The sequence below is a fragment of the Plasmodium vivax genome, chromosome 12 (genome assembly GCF_000002415.2).
Source record: "Plasmodium vivax chromosome 12, whole genome shotgun sequence".
Lineage (NCBI taxonomy): Eukaryota > Apicomplexa > Aconoidasida > Haemosporida > Plasmodiidae > Plasmodium > Plasmodium vivax.
Window position 1 is genome coordinate 2480655 of NC_009917.1, and position 20361 is coordinate 2501015.

A 20361-nucleotide genomic window follows, 5' to 3' on the forward strand; every position below is an offset into this window, starting at 1 on the left:
ATGCTGAACAAAGGAATTGAAACGATTTGGAATTCTCTCAACAGAGGTGAAGACAATTCCGTGGATTTATTCAACGTGGATGTTTACTCATTTTTAACAGAAAGGGGAAAAGAAAAATTTCAAAAAGTTATTTTACCCCACCTCTTATACAACGCGCAGAAGGTGGATGAACTGAAAAATGTTTTATTTGAAGATGAGGCTAATCCAAGTGGTGGTGAGTTCCACTTGAAGAATGTGTGCCAGGTGAAGAGAGTAGCAAACGAGAATGACTTGTGTTTGCTGGTAAAATTGGAAGGGGGAAGGGGAAGTAGGCCGGAGGTGAAGACCCCCCCCCACGAAATGTTGGTTTTATCGAAAAAGGCCTTTTTTAAAATAATACAGAGGGGATGCTTTGCTACAAATGGACTAGAGCATAAAAGTGAAGTGCTACTGAGGACGGTCCTACAAATGTGGAAACATAAGGAGGTGTTCTTTTCCAATAATCGGGAGAGTGCTCTCCTTAGGGGGGATAATTCACAGGGGGGGGTTACCCTTTCTGATTGGAAGAAGTGGAGCGAGAGGAACTGCAACGCGGGGGAACCTTCCCTCCTAAGGGAAGACTACCATGTGATGGAAAACGAAAATGTGCTCAACGATGTCATCCACGAGAGCATACTACTGTTGACGAAAAATGGTAGGCTGAGATGTAGCACAGAGGGGGACCCACAAAATGGAGACCTATTAATGGGCACACTTAAGCGGAGAAAATTCACTCAAATGAGGGGTTCCAGAAGGGAAAAGAAATGCGTCGACCCGATGGGCATATTGAAGGCGTTCCTAAAGAAGGACGCCGGAGGGGTAAAGCACAACGACGCGCTAAGCGAACTTCGCGAATGCACCTTTCAGCCGAATGTTCGCAAGTTTGTGGAAGCCGAAGTGGGTCGCGTGGCACGGGAAAAACGGGAGATGCACACCAAAGAGGGGATCGACGCAAAGGCCGAGCGAGAGGATCTGTTCGAACGGGCGGGTGGTCACATAGCAAGCGATGTGCACAAACGCCTGTTGGAAGAGTCCTCAGCTGAGCATGCCAATCGAGGGACGGAAGATGAGCGCGTCGCCACGTATCTGCAGATGTGCTGTCTGTCCTACGGGGTTGATATGGTAAGAAAAAAAAGAGACAGCATAAAAATGGACGACCAATGGACATACTAATTGGCGGACATTGTGGAGAATATTACTTACGCTTTTGTTAACACCGTCAAATGGGTTCGCACATCTAACGCGCGTCCTCATAATAACTGGGCACTGCAGATTGTACCTATGTTCGTGACGCCGTCGATCTGGCCCACTTAAGCCAAACAGTGTAAAAATGATCTTCCCCTTCTCATTTTCCCCTTTCACAGGAAAAAGAGTCCAAACGGAGTACATACAATCGTCACGATGTCACGCGGCAACCAACGCACAGGGAGAGCAGGAAGATATGGCGCAGCAGGACACCAAAGATGAGCAGTCACACGTTCGAAGCAAACATAATGGGTGAGCGAAAAAATGCTAGTGTTAGAACTCCTAATGGGAAAAGTGCCTGGGCGGATGGGCTCCGCGGAGGCTACATAAGTAATTACTTTAACTTCTCAGTTGTAGATAAAAATGGAGCACTCTACGGGTCGACCGCTTGCAAACCAGATTACAGTAGGGACATACGATTGCATGGCAGAAAGCTAAAAACGAAAGTTGTGCCTAACGTGGACTTATCGAACGATATGCTTCGCTCACCCTTTTCAAATGCAAACTGCCTTGCCTTGGGGGGAGATTCCCCCGGGGGGTTGCTCTCTCCAAGCGGTAATACCACAGTTGATGATGTCAGGAATAAAATTGACGGCGATAGGACCATCACCCGTGGCGGGAAAAAAAAACCACCATCCTGGGGTAGTCAACCTTTTCTTCCGCTTCACAGCAGTGGACTGACAAGTGCAAAATGGGAACCTCAAAGTGTGCGCGGCGAGGTGAGCGGTGAGGTGAGCGGCCAGCTGGGCGGTAGAATAACCAAAGCGTGTTCTTCCATTTCGCCGAGTGACCCTCCGAAGATCATTGCGGTGAAGTGGGAAAGGTCACTGGACGATATAGAGAAAGAGCTGTTGTGCTTGCCCCGGTCGGTCCGCCTCGTGCAGATTTGTTAAAAAGGGGGTGGCCACTGCTTCGACGGCTTCACGCGAAGCGGTTAAAATGGAGCGGTTAAAATAGCTACTTCCCATTTGGGCCAAATAACATATAAAAAATGAAAATCTTTTACAAAAGCAGCGAACCGAATTGCATATACCTCACGTGAAGGTTCAGTTCAACAACCCTCTTGGGAGGTTTCACCAAAATGAACTTTCTTTTTTTTTCTCCCCGCGTGTCACCCAATTGGGCGCTGAGGAAATTATAGCATTTCCCACTACGCTGGAAAAGCCGCCAAAATCAGCAGGCATAATGGAACGCCTTGACTGGAAACACACGTGATCTTAAACGTGCCAATTCGAAATGTCGCGCGCAATGTGCACAGTAGCGCAAGTTGAGGTGTTCTTACGACTTCGCATAAGCAGAGCTTATCGCTCAACCTTTCAGCGGTACGAAAAATTGATACACTGCACTGGTGTGAATATATGAGCATCGCCCTATCTCTATGCGCGTTACTGCTAAACCATAAACGCACTGGTTTGCTTATGCACAATTTGTGATGACTTATTGGCCACTTGGAAGCAGGAAGGGGGGTTGCTTGTTTAATTGTTCTTTTATTAATGCTCAAGGCATTAAAAGAGGGGTGCCACGTAAAGGATGCAAAATAAGCGTATTCAGCATTTCGCGCGGTACAACAATAGGTTCAAAAAAGGGCATACGCAGAATTGTAAAAAAATTGCCACATCGTAATGTGCCCATCCAATAGGAATTTAGCTCAGCTTTGTATTCATTTTGAGCCAAAACACCTGCCGCTAAAAAAACAAAAATATCTCATCAGCTTTGATCCTACTTTCTACTTAAACACTCTGATAATAAGAATACATTTTTGCGTACACAAAACAGCTTTAAAAAATTGCCTTCCATTCGTATAGCTATTAATGCAATACCCCCATAACACTAAATTACCTCCAATATAAAAACAATCAGTAGGCACCTTGTAATAAACTTCCCCTAATAAATACAAACCAACTAGCCCACACAAGAAATGCAAAAGATTGATTAGTTATAATTGTAACGCGCCCGGAAGGCACGACAAAAATTTGTGGTATAACGTATTTATTGTACCTACTACACGGCAATCTTTAGTAAAAGGCGAAAGATTGATACGTTATGTAGTAAGTACATACCCCAAACGGTATTTACTTAGCACTCACACTCACTATGTATTTTTTTCAATACTGAAAGTGTACCTCTCGCAATTGGGATATCATCTAGCTTTTTTTTTTGCCAAAAGGGGGGGAAAAAAAAAACACTCCCTATATTTTAAGAAGTACACGCTTTATGAACATTCATCCTTGTAAGTACCCATTATGATGAATTTTTTTCCTTAAAATTTGCGTTTTTCCGTAAAATTGCGTTTTTTTTTAAGCGGAGCCCTTTTTCCAAAGTTGCTAGCCAAAAGTGTGGAGTGCAAAGGGGCTACGAACTCACATTTTGCGCCCTTCGCGCTGACGCCGTGTAGGGCTAAAAATGAGAGAAAAAAAAATGCCCATAGGGATAGGAAATGCATTACGCCTCCCGTTACGATAAAAAGCAAGTAAGAGCAAAGGGATGTTACTCATTTGTTTAAGCGAAAAAAAAAGAAAAAAAAAAAACACAACAATATGTAGTAGTACCATTCCATTGTTGCACATACGAATTGCAGTGTGGAATGAAAATAACCGACATATGGGCTGTCCTAGTTTTGTGTGCTAAAAATGGAGAAAATTCAAATCACCCCACTCAGTTTTTCTATTTGGCCTATCCGAACGGTTCTACTTTGTTCGCCTATCCAAGAAGAGTTCTTTTGTGCGGGTCTGTGCGGGTCTGTGCGGGTCTTTCTTGTGACCCCCGCGTGCATCACTGTTCCTCCCCACCCATCCTAGCATAGCAGCTGTAGCAGCGTGACTGTTACGACTTCTCTGCCGTCCCAATAGGGAGGCTTAGTGAAGGCCTCTCCCCACTTCGACACCTTTTTGCCGAAAGGATCGCCTCGCTTTTCCTTAAAAAAGGCGCGGACAATTGCGTCGCGATGCACGTCGCTTCTACTCGCTTCGCCTCAATTCGATGCAAGGTGAAGAATAACAAATTGTGTCTGTCGCTGCGCGTAGTTGCTAGTGGCACGTGCAGTTGTATATATATATGCCTGCACGCGTGTACACGTACAAATTATACACGTGCAAACGTGCGCAATGCATGTGCGTATACGCGTGCGAATGTGTAGATATGAATGTTTATTCGTTTGTTCATCCATGCAGGGAAGCCCCAATGCAATTTTGCCCAGTCATGCAATAAACACGTAGCACGTAAAGTGATACGTTTTAAAAGGACTCCAAAAAAAAAAAAAAAAAAAAAAAAAAAAGAAATACTCCGACCTACTCGCGCATTTCGCTAATTTACAGTGTTTTAAAAATGTATTATCGAAACGTGTATGAAAGGTGAACTACAAATGGTGCAAAGCTGGCGCGCCGTCTGAAGTATGTGCAGTTACCGTTACCGTTACAGTTACATATGTATACGCCTGCGCATGCCGTGTTTTAAATGCTGCGGCTGCCACAGGCCCACAGAAAACAGGCTCCATGGACATGCACACATGTAAAAGTGCAATGTAGCGCTTATATATGCGCACAGAGCCACACCCGCACAACGGCATAACCGCAGCAGAGCATACTTCACACACCGCTTTAACGCTGGTAAATTTTTTAATAAAGCTTCCCATCTTTTTTTTTTTTTTTTTTTTTTAAAGAAAAAACATTAACCCTTTTTGCATAAAAGGAGGAGAAAAAAATTAGTAATATCTATTGCTTCCCTTCAGCGGAATGCTATTTACATTGTGTGATGAACGACCATAACCGTAGTAGGGGTTTCTCCTTGGGTTGTTAACAGCAGTGTAGGATATTTTCTCCAGCTGAGGGGGCACAGGCTGTTCAGATTCCCTTAGTATTTTAACTAAATCTCTAGCTAGTCTATACTTATCGGATGTTAAAAAAGTGAAGGAAGCTCCGTGAGCTCCTGCTCGACCAGTTCTTCCAATTCTGTGCACATAATCTTCAATTTGATTTGGGAAATCAAAATTAATGACATATTTTACATCCTTGATGTCTAGTCCTCTGGAAGCTACATCCGTTGCGATGAGAATGGGACTCTTTCCGGTTTTAAAATCATTCAGCACCCACCTTCTCTCATCCTGTTTCTTATCCCCATGTATACATAAGGCAGGCACACCATCTAGCCTCAAAGCCTTGGTGATGAAATCTGCATTCTTCTTCGTTTCCACGAAGACGATGATTCTGTCGTTGTCGCGGAATATTCTCTGAAGCAGCAACTTCAGGTTTGCTATCTTTTCGTGTTCCTAAAATGGAGGAAGAAAGGCGCGCAGATTAGCACATAAGGGGTCAGGCAGATACAAGAACATGCAGGGGAGCAAAATACTGGCTGTGCACGTGGGCGTAGACATACACAGGGCGTGCACATACATATGTAAACATACATATGCACATGGGTGTACATTTGTGCAACTGTGCGAACGAGCGCGGGGGCAAGCCGCACTCCAATACGCATTCAACTTGTCTTTCAAAGACGCATTCGGACGCGCTCGCAGGGGCGCCTGAACTGCTGCGCGCGCCGTCACGCACATAACGCATACCACACACGCGCGCAATCGCATCATAAGGATCATATTTTTGCCTCGCCCCTATTCGCGGTTGAATAAAGGCCCAGCAAGAATATCATAACTAACCTCATTGCAAATTTAAAGTGATAGGACTTCGCATAAAAAAGGGAGGAAGGGAAGGGGAAAAAAAGGGAAAAAAAAAAAAAAAAAAAAAGAAAAGAAAAGAGAAGAAAAGAAAAGAGAAGAAAAGAAAAGAGAAGAAAAGAAATTAGTAACAAAGGAAGCATATTATGCTATTTATTCATTTCTTTCTTTTTCTTTTCTTTTTTTTTTTTTTTTTTCCCCTTTTTTCCCTTTCCCCTCCTCCGCTTATTTCCCATTTTTCGACAATCTTGCCTCCTTTCTTCTTGAAAATTTTAGTACTTATCCACATGTATGTCATACACGGCGCTTACCTACCTTTTCTCATCTTAGCCGTTGCCATTATGTACCCCTCTCGTGGGAGTTTCGCAAAACTAATGACACAACAGGTGCGCGCTTAGTACGGTAGGGGGCCAAAATATGGTCGTCCAGAAAAGCAAACACTATATAGACAAGCGCGCAGCAACAGGGGGGGGGGGTGGTCGTACCACTCTTCACAAATGGCATACATGCGGACAAATACAAATATTTCGACAGAGGAAGGGCTCGCAAGATTGTCAGAATAATCGAAAGTACTTTCCAGTCGAAAAAAAAAGCTCCTCTTTTGCTTTTATCACTTGTAAATTTGCAATGAACTGCTAATTCTCTCCTTAATAATAGCAATTCCGCCGTATGTGGGCGGTGGCGCGTGCAGAATGGGCGCAAAAATGGAACGAAACAATGGAGCGCACAAATGGAGCGCACAAATGGAACGAAACAATGGAGCGATCATATGGAGCCATAAAACGCATTCCGCGTGGTGGAGGCACCGACATAGAACACACCACCGCGGTGCAGGCACGCGGACGGCTCGGCACAGTCGTGTAGGGGGAATGCACACGGGAGCGTGTTACGCAGAAGGGTCCTCAAAGAGGTCACTTTCCGCACGTACGTAAGAGCGTACAAACACCCATGTATATATATACATATATATATTTATATTTACATTTAATGTACACGCACGCCGCGTAACGTCATCAAACTACACAAAACAATCGCCCACTCGAGCACGAGAGGCACGCGGCGCGGTTCACGACACGGGGGGAACAAAAACAAAGCGAGCGTAGCAAAAATTTGCCTACACTGGTACAAACAGCTCGTGGTGGGACATTTCCACGAGCGCGAATTTTTCTGGCGTAACAGGGGAAACGACGAGGGAGCAACCCTAACAAAGATTCCCCCGTTGCCAAATGACACAACGGAAAAAACAGCACTGAAAAAAAAACAAAAAAATGGAACACATGAAAAAGGCACAAATTCGACACAAAAACAAAAAAAAAGATCAAATGATGAAGGGACACACCATAAAACGGGAGCAGCACATTGCCTCGCAGCGGGCATACGGCACACCACGCACAACTATGATGACAGAAGGAGGAACACACAGCGAATGCACAAATTAATTACCTCAATCAGATAAATTTCTTGCTTAATTCTACGGCACGCAGTTAACGTTAGAGAACCAACATTAACATGTATTGGTTGTTGTTTACACAAATCTCTCGCTAAGGATTGCACTTCCTTTGGCCAAGTAGCTGACCACATTAATGTTTGTCTGTCAGGCCTAATCTGCTCAACAATTTTTCGAATTTGAATTTCGAAACCCATATCTAGCATTTTGTCGGCTTCGTCCAAAACTAAGTAGGTAACTCTCATAAGGTTGGTAACATTCTGTTCCAGTAAATCGATCAGACGACCTGGACATGCAATTAAAATGTGAACCCCTTGTTTGAGGGCATAAATTTGACCACTCTTTGGAACACCTCCATAAGCACAAGTATTCCTTATTTTAGATTCTATAGAAAATTTGATACATTCTTGTCTGATCTGTTCAGCTAGCTCTCTCGTGGGAGCCATCACCAAAACGATTGGGCCATCTCCATACTTTAAACTTGGTTGAGCTAAAATATGAACAAATGCAGGCAAAATAAAAGCTAATGTTTTCCCACTTCCCGTTTCAGCCTTTCCAATCATATCCTTTCCTGAAAGTGCTATCGGCCAACCTTGTATCTGAATAGGCGTCGGAGTTACAATGTTGTTATTTTTAAGCGATTTTAACACATAATCTGGGAAGCCAATTTTGTTAATAGATTCTACTGGGTTGGGAACCCCTTCTCCTTCCAAAATGGTAATTCTGTGTTTGTCTCGAATATCTTTCACTTCCTTCGTTGTCAAGTTGCTTATGTCATCATGTTCTTTATAGAAGTTCTTTTCAAATGGAACTAACTTAACATTAGTCCAATCAATTTGCATTAAGTTTTTTCCTAAGGTACTTGAGCTGTTACTATTATTATTGGACATGCCCGTGTGCCCTGAGTATTCTCCGTAATTGGGCCTGAATTGCCCGTAGGCCGCCGCTTGGTAGTTCACATACGGGTTGGTGTAGTCCGGGAAGTTGGCGTATCGGTTGTAGTTGTTGAAGCCTCTCATTTTGGGTGGGGGAAGTAGTAGACTGACGGGTTGCTCAATGGGCTACAGATAACACTTTTGACTTGGTAAGCGGCCTATTTGGCTAGTTCGGTTATACGGCTTCTCTTGTTGACACGTATGTAAGTGTTTATACACATACACGAAAAGTGCAGGGATGTGTGTGCAACTCGCTGCGCTTGTGCGCTTACAAACTTTTGCTTTTGCGAGCCTTCCGTTACGCACGTTGGAGTTTTACTAGAACAGCTGCGTCAAATTAGCGCGCTCCAACCTTTCTCGACTTTTGGAGGGTAGCTCAACAGCCTTTTTGCTGCTCTATATATTTCGCCTCCGTCAATTTGCACACTATTGCAAATTCCGTTACGCATTCGGGTCCGTATGCATATGCGTTGTGGGAGCATCTACCTACGCGCACGCCTGGAATGCGTAAGTGCGTGTCCATAAATGTGCGCTTTGAGGAGGTATATCCCCCAGAGATTTTCTGGCGAACTTGCGCAGAGTTACGTTTGCCTAGGCGTGCTCACGTGAGTGGCAAGCATATGTACATATACACGTATATATATGTATATATGTTTATATACGCTTATATATGCTTATATGTGTTTACATATGCGTAGCCTGTTCACACATGCAGCTCTTCCACAGGAAACCACCCTTCTATATGTAGCTACGCGCGCACTGCTCTTGTACAGTAACGTGTCAAGGGTTCGCAACGCGCGCTCTGTGGGGAGGATGAAGATAACGCGTTACGCGCATAAACGTTGACGTCGATTTTGTAAATGAAGTGGTAAATGAAGTGGCAAATGGGGGAATAAACGATTGGTTAAATCGACGAGCGGCTGAACGATAAAATAACGCAGGGAGATGCATAAACGTTGCAGGCGTTTCAAAAAAAAAAAAAAAAAAATTCGCGCTCATTTATGTCGACATGAACAAGAGCGATACACGAATTGGTGAAACATTTTATGGCTGGCAAAAAATATGGCTCATTTTACCATACGGTGACCTCAAACACGGAACGCATATGTAATTGCCATGTATGCTATAAATATAAGTACATATTTACATATTTACGTGCGTACATGCTTGATTTTATACATATGCGTGGGGCAATGGGCGAAAGGAAAAAGGCTTCTCGCGTAACTGCATTAATTGAGGGGAAACGTAAACGCAGTAAGAAGGACGAACGCTAAATGAAAACTTTAACGAACGCGCGCGAAAGGCTTGGAAAATGGTCACGCAAAAAATTGCGAAAAGGTATACGAAAATTTTTACGAAAGGGAAAATGGTTAACGAAACGAAAATTATATAAAAAATGTAAAAAGTGGGAAATGCATAGGAAGAAAATATATTTCCTTAAAAATGCCTTTTGCTGATACGACGAACACGTTTAATTAGCGTAATAAAAAAAAAAGAAAGCATAAATTGTTATATATATATATATATATATATTCAGTACTGGCAAAAAAGAAGCGTAAAAAAAAAAAAACGCTATTGAGAAAGGGAAAAAAAACCCCTCGAATTTTTTCCTTCATTTTATTTATAATATAATATATGCGTGGGCTACGCATTATTATGCATGTAATGCCGCGTACATGCAATCCAACCGCGTGTTTGAGGCCAATCTTGCGTTTTCTGGCTACTTACAATTCAGAGGTGAATAAGCGCGTCGCTTCAAGCAGTATGCCAGCTGCGCGATATGCCCGTGCCACACGTACGCGTACGGAATGGGACGAACGACTACGCTTATGTATAAATGTACATGTATATATATCACTATATATATGTTATACTCGTATGTACGTACTTTTGCGTACACTGGAAGTCATCCGAGCGAGGGGGAACAAAGCGCATCTGCTTGCATATGTATTTTTTTTTACGTGAAAAGGCCTCGCATAATGGTCAATATATATTTTTTTTTTTTTTTTTTAATTTTGGCTTGATAGCATACCTTCCTGATGAGGTATTATTCCCATATATAGCTAGCCAAAAAAAAAAAAAAAAAAAAATTATATATAAAAAAGAATAACATTGCGAAGGGGTACATATTTGCAAAAAAAGGCTACCTCATTTGGGCGAGCAAAGTGAACGTAACTTTAAGGCGAAAAAGGCATTTCGCAATTTTCCCATCAGCATAAAGGCATACACGTGTACGTATACCTTATATGCATACGTACGTACGTATGTGCTGCAAAATATGTGATCAAGGAGGTGGAAAAGGGGCGCGAGGGAGGCGTAGCTGGCGTCCCCAGCCCAGCTAACGTATGTAGAAATAGCTGCACAAAGTTATGCTACGCGATGTGCCCACCTGTGCAGGTTATATATTTGTTTGAAGGGGTAAACACACACGTGGGTTTGTTTATTTATCCGATTGTGCATTCTCCCGCTGGGGGTTTGCCTGTCGGGTTAGTGCCCCTTTGGTAAAGCTTCTGCACATTGTAGAGGGCCATTTTTTTGCGTTGGAAAATTTGGTCAATCGCGTGGAAAAGGCAACGTGGAAATGGAACATATCGCGGTGAAGATGACTTTCCACCCCCCATCTTCGTCAGGCCTCCTGAATGCTCCCACGAACGCGTAGCTACGTACATAACGAGGTTTGCTTCGTATATTCGCATGTTCGCATGGCAGAAAAAAGGATCGGCTGATTTTTATACCTCATTAAAGTCGCATTTTCATCAAAAAAAAAAAAAAAAAAAAACAGGAAAATGACCAATTAAGTGGAATGCCCATTTTGTACCCCCCAATATATCAGGCATTTCCACGAATTAGATGCTCTTTTAGCGAATGGCAAAATGGGATACTCCCCATTGCTTCCTATTTGGCTGAGCATCCTTCAGTTGGTTCAGCAAAACATCAAGTCTGCGGTACACTGGGGAAAGAGATCCCCAAAATGGAAACTTCGCCAAAATTGCTTGGCATTATTTGATGTTTTATCAACTCGCCCAATCTATGCATTCCAATGGTGTTGTTCTAATTTCCCTCCGATCGCGACTTTTCAGCGTCCACGTTGCTGCCCCAGTGGAGATCAATACGATCATAACGGAAAAGGGAGGTGTTTGAAAAGGAGCACAATTCGATGGTAATGCCTTTTTCCCGCTTGATTCGTATGGCGGTTTTTTTTTTTTTTTTTTTTGTGCATTTTTACAAGTGGTGATATCAAGGGGGAGCTAAATTGTGTGGTGGAAAAGGACACCAAATTGTCTTGCAGTTCTTTTCCTCATTTGTAGTCTATAGGTGTAACGTGCGCAAGTGTGTACACATAAGCATATGCACAGTTTGCTTTTCCCCCGAAGTTCCTTCAAAGCGGATTGGTTCATTTCGATTGGCCGAACGAATACCATTTCTGGAGAGATGATGGCGGCATAATTTATCTCTCCCCAGGTGAACAGCCAATATATCACCTTCAGTTAAACACATGCATGCGGTGTAAATAATGCGAATAAGTATAGACCGATTTGAACTGCTCATGTGGTGAAAAGGTGCCTCATAAAAATGGAAAAGGACGGAATAGGCTGTTCTTTCGTATCATTTTTTATGGCCAAATTGTGAAGCCACTGGGGGGCATTTTCGTGCCCATCTCTTCCCCCTCCCACAACAAGTAGTAACACATAATTTAAGAAAAAAAAATATTAATTCCCTGTTGCGGTCTTTTTTAGTAAGTAGAACAAAATCTGTTTTATCACTTTTGCTGGATAAGTACTACCCTACAGCAGTGCATGTACTATTTGCCCGCTAGGGACATACCCAAGTGAGCACTGCCGCGCGAATAGGGTTAAAAGGGTCTTGCAAAAGAGAAGAAAAAAAAAAAAAAAAGGACTTGCCTGCATGCGTGTGTAACTATACGCACATGCGCTTATAACATTGCAGAAAAATGAAAAAAATAAAATAAGCAAAAGGGGATAGATCAATTCGGTGGTAAGCAGAACAGAAAAAAAAAAAAAAAAAAATTAAGTGCAAATGAAACGTATGCTCAAATGCAGCTCTGTTAAGCAGAGAAAAGTTTAAAACGTGGCTCGACCGTGCAACGGAACATAAAACTGTTCGTGGAACTATGTCATAATGAGTTACGTTATTTAATGTTATGTAGTGTTATGCAATGCTATGTTTTTTTTTTTTTTTTTTTTGTGAGGCATGTTATAAATTTATTTCTGCGCGGAAGTCGCCTGACTTACTTAACCTTTGAGAGAAATAACATTTTTTTTTTACATTTTCCACTCTTCAAACGCGTCATTGCAGGTCTGTTCGAAAGTCTGAGGAGCTTCCCTAGTACTCAGCAGGGTGGTTGGAAAATCGTTTCCGTCCGCTGGGCGCCTTCTCCCTCAGTGTTCTTTCTGCCGTTCTGGAAGTTTTACCATTTTGCCCGGTGAGCTTCTACACTAGTGGAACCCCTTAACACATCGCAGTTAAGACATGGATCCGCACTGCCACGAGGGTAAGTCCCAAAAGGAAGAGGAAAGGAGGGGCCATTTGAACGATAAAGTGGTGCGTGACTACACTAACGGTAGAAATGTATGCTCCTTTCCTCAGGATGTAAAAAATGTAGGCTCGGACCGTTGCTGCAAAGCGTTGGAGGGAAATCCCCTTCGCTGCATGAGTGGGAAGGATGGCCACAATGGTTGTGCAAGCGGGAGAGCACCCCCTTGTGATGACTCAAGAGGCGAAAATGTAGTGGCCAAGAAAAAGAAGAAGCCTTTTCTTAACAAGTTATGCAAAAATTATGTAAAGCTGACTCTGCACAGACCATGCTGCATCATGCTAAGTATAACCATCGGGTTGTTAATTGTCACTCTAATGAGCATCTCCTTTTACATGAACATATTTAGCGAGGAGGAAAGTAGGTCCGAAGTGCTGGGCGCTTTTTTGAGAAAGACAAATGGAGAGGAATTCACAAAAATGAATGTCGCCAAAGCGAGTGATGTAGTGATTCACACAAGTGACAGTATAGGGAACACAGTGGAACATTTTTTTAATTTTTATAAAAAGGAAAAAACGGCAACGTTGTTGTTTTATCTTGATAAGGAGGAGGACAATACGATTCTGGAATACGACACGCTGAAGGATATCTTCTTCTTGGTGCAATTCTTTAAGCAAATGAAGACGGGAAATAAAAAAAATTGGGGTGAAATGTGTAAAAGGTTTGACGTCCCTTTGATGGAGTCTAAATGCTTCGTGCTAGGGTTGTTCACCATTTCGGAACTTCAAAATGCAGAATATGACACGACCCCTAATTGGGAGGCATATTTTGATGGCCTCCTAAAAAAGGACGAAAGATCTTTGGGCAATTTTTTCTACAACGCACTTATTTTTCTGCCCAATTTTTTATATCAGCCTCATATGTTCGATATGAAGAGGACCAAGATAAAGGACATCACATCTGATATCTCTAAAAATGTGGAGGCCTTTTTATTTGTCTTCAATTTCGATGAAGGCATTGACGATTCTTCCCTAAATGAGTGGTATCGTCTGCTAAACATGCATGTGAAATTAATAAATGAGGGGGAAAAAGAGTTCGTAACGATTCACAATTTGGACAGCAGTACGTACGTTCACGAGATAAATCAGAGTAGGAATTGGAGCATGGCAGTTGTGAATGAAAAGGTATTGGAGGATAACGAGCAGTCGTTCATCAGTGTAGGTATCAAATCGAATTACGTCTTTGCCATTTTGTCTTTCCTCTTCATGGCCATTTATGTATGTACCATTTCGTCTGACGGGTTGAAGCATAAGGGACAAGACGAAGGAGCAGAAGCGATGAGGAGGAGGTTTTTACTTATCCTATCTGTATATTCGCTGACGTTCTTTTCCTTCTTCTCCACCTTCTTCATCAATTTGGTTTTCCAAATTAATGTTCTACGAATTTATTTATTAAATTTTTTCCCCCTCTTTTTCCTAAGCTTCCTATTTTGTTGCGTCAACATATTTTACCGCAAAAAGTGCGTAGTGGGACCTTCCAAAATGATGATGCGCAGAATGAGGTGCGCAAAACATTCGAAGAACGAGTCTGTTGATATGACTACCTATTATTTGCGAGCTAGCTACAAGTCACTTTATTTTGTGGGCAAAATTACCCTCATCGTTTTGGCTGTATACCTGGTTGGGTTTGCCTGCACGTACAGAATCGTCAACGTTTTTTCGCTGAACTCGGTCTTGGCCATCGTTTGCCTGTTTGTGTACTACGCTACGTTTTTTAACAACATGTTTGCCTTTTTGTTCTACAAGGATAGGCACTTGCTGTTGTCACCATCTCAGTCGCCACCAGATTCGAAGTCGGTTTGTAGCTCTTCGGGGGATCAGCCCGACCAGCACGTTATAGCCTTTTCGGAGGTGGCACCCAGTGGAGTGTCAATGAAGAAAGGATGCACATCGAGTGGTAACTCTCCAAATGGGGAGAGCCACCTCTCTCCGAACGCACACTACGCATGTGTAGGTGCGGATGGGAAGAAGCAACATATAAAAAATTCCGTCTACCCAAGTGGTAAGGAGGATAGTACCGAAAGGAAGGGAGACAACAAAAAAGCAAACCGTAGGAGGGCCCAAAAGAAGGGGGTCCTCTTCCTCGGTGTGTTATTTTTTCTTCTCCTTTTAGGTCTCTTCCTAAGCTTCCTAATAAGCAACGAGAAGATTCACCTGGATGTGTACCATTACATGACGAAGGAATCGCCCCTGAGGAGGTTCATCCAAAATTTTGAGAAAAAGGCGGGCTTCGTAATCGAGCCGGCATACTTGGTGTTGCCTTCTTCCCACGAGTTTGACTACGAAGATGAAGAAAATGCAAATTTGTTAATCAAGCTAGTAAACGAAATGAAGGAGGAAGGATGCATTCATGAGCCCATCGTATCTTGGATTCACGCATTTGAGTTGCTAAAAAATGACTGCCGGAATGTAGGCTCCTTCAACAACCAGTACGATTTGGATCGTTATAAAAAATTATGTCATGACATTACTCCACAGGGAAAGAGCAGAGAACTCCATTTGAATAAGTTAAAAGAAATATTTTTCAAAGAGGAGGAAAAGACATGTGATAGCTTTTACCAAATTGTGTACGAATGGATGAATCACAATGAGGAGGGGGTATATGATAGTGAATTTTTTAAGATCAAAACGATTTACGGGGGCGAAATTGGCTTCATGCTCCCCCAGTACTACAACATAAGGCCGCACTTGTTCTACGGCGACTACGTGAAGGTGAGTCACCCCGTCTGAGCGTAACACACGATGGGGGTGAACTGTCCATGTGGAGGTTTTTCCCTTCCCTTTCATCAGCACATCTGTAAAGGGGTCATTTTTCTCTCCTATTTTATTGCCACCTCCCCAAATGCGCCTTTTTCCCCCCCAGATGGACGACCCGCACAGCATATCGAGCAGCCGAATCGGCTTCGTCCTGCGCAACTACGCGTCCGACCAAGCAAAGAACTTTGCAAATTTGAACAGAATAAAAAATATTGTAAAAAGGAGTAACTTAAAAAATGTGTATTTTTACTCCGAAAGTTACGTGCTCTACAATCAAGCTACCAGATTTTTGTCAGAATGCAAACTGATGCTAATTTTTTACTTTTTAATTTATTTATTTTCTCTGTACATGTTTAACACCTTGGGGGTGGTAATGATATTTCAGTTTTGGCTCTGCTACAACTTGAGTGCGCTTTACTTTCTGCATAGCTTTGCAGTCAACACGGACGCGATTACAATTATTTTGCTAAAAATGGGGGCAGTCATATCTTTGTCTCATTACCTGTATGGCACTCTCTTTTTTAAGTCCATCATGCTGGACGGGAAGAGTTATTCCAACAGCATGCGTCAGTCCTACCCCTACGTGATGTTTCTACTGCTGTGTAAGTGGAGCACAACATGGGGAGCAAAAAAAAAAGAGAAAAAAGGGAGGGGGGGGAGTACCTATGCTTGGGGGAGCAGCGACAAAGGGGCTTTTACATAACGGATAGATGAACAGAAAGTTTAATTTTTCCAAACGGGGGATCCCCCCTTTTTGCGTAAAATCATTGTGCATATGAATAGGAGGAGAGCTTCTCCTCCCCCCCGCCTCGGAAGCATACCCATTTTTGCGCGCTTCACTAAACTGACATGTCTCACTTCTCTCTTTTTTTTTTTCCTTTTCACCCCCACTTGGCAGACCTTATTAGCTTCACCCTGGAAGACTACGCATCGAACGTTTTGCGGCTGCTCATCCTGAACCACGTCGTCTGGTTCTTCCTATACAGCTTAACAATTTTTTACGTCCACAAGGTGTACGTGAATAGGGCATGACAGTTGCTCTGCCATTTAGCTGCTCTGATCGTTTAGGTGCTGAGCGCTCGGAAGAAGAAAGCGCCTCAGGGGAAGGAGGAGAAACTACGCAACACGCAGCGCAGTAGTACCATGCGGTGTTATTTTTTATAACCACGTAGATACATACGCGTGTGTGCCACCGGTTTCCCTGCCCCTGCCTCTCTGTTAACTGTTTTTAAGAGAGTATTCTCCCAGGGGTGGTGGTTCCCCCTGCTGTTCAAAATGCACACCTTCTTTGATTGTCAAAAAGGGGCGAAACGGGACCCCCGTGTGATGCCCTCGCATACAAATGAACCACTAATTAGTAAACCAACCAACCAGTCAACCAATTAATCGATCCCAATTTGGTGCAAAAGAGCTTATCGGGTTGGTTTCCAAAAAAAGGGAAAGCCCCACGCGGGAGTAACCGCACTGTTGCTGTGATAGCACACATCTGACATTTTGCCAATTTGCTGCTAACGTGATCGACACCCACTTGGTTTTACTTTCTTCTAAACGTTTGGGGGCCATCATTCGCAATTTTCCCTTTTTTCAAAATGTGCCACTAAAAAAAAAAAGGGTCGTGGCGTATGTGCAGTGTGGCTCGAAAATGCGCTTATCACCTTCGTCATTTAACTTGCCCTCTATGGGGTCCCCCTTTTCACGCACCAGAAATTTAGCTCTTCTGCTGGGGGAGGCCAACGACGGCAGGTATATTCATTAAGCGAGTTGTAGAGTTGGTATGCCGAATACGAGGAGGAGTGCTGATGCGTTTTCTCTTCCTGCGTGTTAAGCTAGGCATAAACGAAAAAGGTGCAACTTGGGGGGGAAAACAAAGAAGTGAAGGAAGAAGTGCGGAGAACGGTGCGAAGAACGGCGCCACGATGCGGAAGCATTGCCCCAAAAACGAGTGCAAAAATGAAAGCACTTTTGCGCAAAACCACGTATGCTCAGAACGCTACGCACAAAACACATATTCACATGCGCCGCTCGTTTCACGTTGCTCGTTACTCCTCCCTTGTTGCGCTCTACCCCCATGTGGGCCCACTGCGCATACAGCAGCTTCTTCCACTACTTGGCTCTATTCAAGCGCGCAATTAAGCGGACTTTGCACTGGGATTAGAGCTGCTCAGAAAATATGGCGCCACATAACCCTACCCCTCCCACGACCTGCAAAAGCGGCACATGAACACGCCAAAGCACGTCGCGCTCACTCATATGGATACAGTGCTTATATGTGCTTACATATGCTTACATGACTTATATGTGCTCATATGTACTTATACTTTACTGCGCGAACGCAAGTATTTTTTTTTTTTTTTTCCCATGTTGAGCCTTCACTTGATTGTTATAAATAGATCAGATAGCATTCCCCTCCTATTCGAAGCTGCAAACAGTTGAACGTTTTAACCCCTCCCCAACCCCTGCAAAAGTGAGAAATTAAGGTATGCGCGTAAATTTGTATAGGCAAAAAAAAAAAAAAAATAGCTGCAAGGGTATTGTACTGTTGCTGCCGTATGGTCCTGACCCTACGACGGACATGCTGCGTGGTTTTTTTTTCCCCACCAAGTGAACGCAACACTTGTGTATGATTGTGGTCAGCCCATGTATGAACAAATCGTGGAGCGCGCCCCGGGAAATGGGACCGCCTGAATAGCCCTCACATGCATGTCACATCACACTGCGGTCAAGCGAAGCTGCGTATGCGCCCATCCGCCTAACGGCGCAACTGCTTAACCGCTCAACCGCTCAACCCCCTAACCGCTCAACCCCCTAACCGCTCTACCGCAATTAAACCCCCCTCCCCCTTTGCACTGCCAAAGGTGTGCACGGCCGAAAGCATGGCGGCGAAGATTCGATACAGCGTCCACACGACGAACAAGTACTCCGTGTTCGATACGGACAACTCAGATGAAGAAAATGAAAACAAAGCATTGAAGGAAGCCAAGAAGCGCGAAATAAATAGTGCCTATGAGGAGAGGTCCCACAGCAACAACCCAGGTAACATGAGCGAGGGGGCCAACCGCACAGGTGTAGTGGCCCGTCTGTATACGTTTACTTGTCCCATTTGTATTCCATTGAGGGAAGTTACACGCAGAGCAGGTGTGCGTACGGTTATGCGGTGCAATTGTGTATACCTGTCTGGGGTAAAAAAATGGAAAGTTTTTTTCACGCACGAGAGGAATTCTGCACACTGTGTGATGTGTGACTTTATCCGGAGTTAACACAACCCCGTAGAATGTTATAAGCAAAGTTTGGAGCTTCCATCAAACGTAGCCCCCCCATCTGGGGGGTACCCCACAATTAACGCTTGACATACCTGTGATTGTTTTCTCCGCTCCCCTTGTAGAAAAAAAAAAGATAACCGAAATAAAGGACCACAAGCCAACCGTGGCTTCTAAAGATGTCAGTGCGAAAAAGGTCAGCGCGTACAACGACCGGTATAGCAAATACCCTGTCTCTTCCATCAACGAGTTACATGAAAGTAGCCAAGGAAGAAGCAACCGAGAGAGTTACCACCTAAGGGGAAATAATATAAGAAGTAAATTCCCTCGCAAGAGAGGAGTGGGAGGTGGCGTCGGCGCAGGATACAGTAACACATCCACGAATATCTTATCCAGCAGTAATTACTACAGAGGTTCGAGGGCCCATGACTATAAGATGGGGACCGACAGGAGGAACTACAACTCTTCGTATAATTATAGCAAGTTCGACCACAGGGAGGTAGGTGTCAACAGGGCGTCATCCGTAGGTGCACCTGACGTTGCATCCGTTTACGCAGATGCAGTGCCTACGTGAGAGTTTCCACCATGCGAGTACGCACACTAACCAACCGCTAACCCCCCCATTAATTAACACATCACCCTGCAGAGAATCTTCAACGAGCGGAACGATAGCAGAGGCAAACATGAAAGTACAAAGAGAGAAACACACGTAGAGTCCATAAGTAAAAATAACGAAGAGAGCACCAACGTGGCCAGGAAACATGACTCGGTTACGATTGATTATGATTTGTATAGGAAACAACAGGAGAAGAAATTAATTTCCAATAAGAATGTGATGGAGAGTACAGATAAGAAGGCGAAAAAAAATACTTCGAATGGTGAAAAGAGCAAAGTTACAACACATGGTACGAGCTCGAGCAAACGAAATGACCATGCGGATGATGAAACAAAGGCAGATCATCCGAAGAGGAAAGCAATAAATGTTTATCAGTACATTTTGGAAGAAGGGGGAAGAGTTGATAGGATCCCAGGATTTCGCAGAGGGTATCGAAGCTATAAAAAATCGGATGAAGCCAATTGGAATAGTAGGATGGAAGGCAAGGCGAAAATACAGATAGACGAGAAGCTTTTTAAGAAGAGAGACCCGCCCAACATCAACGATGCGCGAGCCTTCCCCTCCTTGACCAGCAAATGATGCCAATTCGGAGTTTTTTTTGTACATGTATATGTATTTGTGTATATGTATTTGTACATGCCTATTTGCCCACGCGTATATACTCGTGCGTATATACTTATGCGAATTTGCCCATGCGTATTTGCCCATGCGTATTTGCCCATGCGTATATACTCATGCGAATTTGCCCACGCGAATTTGCCAATGCGCCTGCATAAGCGTACTTACCTGTACGCATGCATGTGTGCAAGTCTCTGTCCAAATGTGAAACAACCGTATTTTTAAGAAAAAAATTATTTTTTTTA

At 43.5% G+C, this 20361-nt stretch overlaps 4 protein-coding genes across 4 annotated transcripts; 3 read left to right on the forward strand and 1 right to left on the reverse strand.

Moving 5' to 3' along the window:
• Positions 1-1191, forward strand: PVX_118185 (hypothetical protein, conserved; the record flags this gene model as incomplete). Its single annotated transcript, XM_001615881.1, has 1 exon — positions 1-1191. One exon carries the CDS (start codon positions 1-3, stop codon positions 1189-1191), a length of 1191 nt encoding a protein of 396 aa, XP_001615931.1.
• Positions 1192-4963: 3772 nt separating this feature from the next.
• PVX_118190 (helicase, putative) lies at positions 4964-8398 on the reverse strand (the record flags this gene model as incomplete). The annotated part of the gene is made up of 2 exons (XM_001615882.1): positions 4964-5527; positions 7376-8398. The coding sequence occupies 2 exons, from the start codon at positions 8396-8398 to the stop codon at positions 4964-4966; spliced, it is 1587 nt and encodes a 528-aa protein (XP_001615932.1).
• Positions 8399-12805: 4407 nt separating this feature from the next.
• PVX_118195 (hypothetical protein, conserved) lies at positions 12806-16657 on the forward strand (the record flags this gene model as incomplete). Its single annotated transcript, XM_001615883.1, has 3 exons — positions 12806-15580; positions 15732-16227; positions 16524-16657. The coding sequence occupies 3 exons, from the start codon at positions 12806-12808 to the stop codon at positions 16655-16657; spliced, it is 3405 nt and encodes a 1134-aa protein (XP_001615933.1).
• A 1006-nt stretch (positions 16658-17663) lies between these two features.
• PVX_118200 (hypothetical protein, conserved) lies at positions 17664-20337 on the forward strand. Its single transcript, XM_001615884.1, has 4 exons — positions 17664-18102; positions 18481-18658; positions 19008-19381; positions 19529-20337. Exons 2-4 carry the CDS (start codon positions 18499-18501, stop codon positions 20075-20077), a joined length of 1083 nt encoding a protein of 360 aa, XP_001615934.1. The 5' UTR covers positions 17664-18102; positions 18481-18498; the 3' UTR covers positions 20078-20337.
• The last annotated feature ends 24 nt before the right edge of the window (positions 20338-20361 follow it).

Coding starts and splice junctions, on each gene's coding strand:
- PVX_118200 (XM_001615884.1), top strand. CDS start 18,499: ATGGCGGCGAAGATTCGATACAGCGTCCACACGACGAACAAGTACTCC. Junction 18,659..19,007: donor GTCCCACAGCAACAACCCAG/GTAACATGAGCG, acceptor CTCCCCTTGTAG/AAAAAAAAAAGATAACCGAA. Junction 19,382..19,528: donor GCAAGTTCGACCACAGGGAG/GTAGGTGTCAAC, acceptor ATCACCCTGCAG/AGAATCTTCAACGAGCGGAA.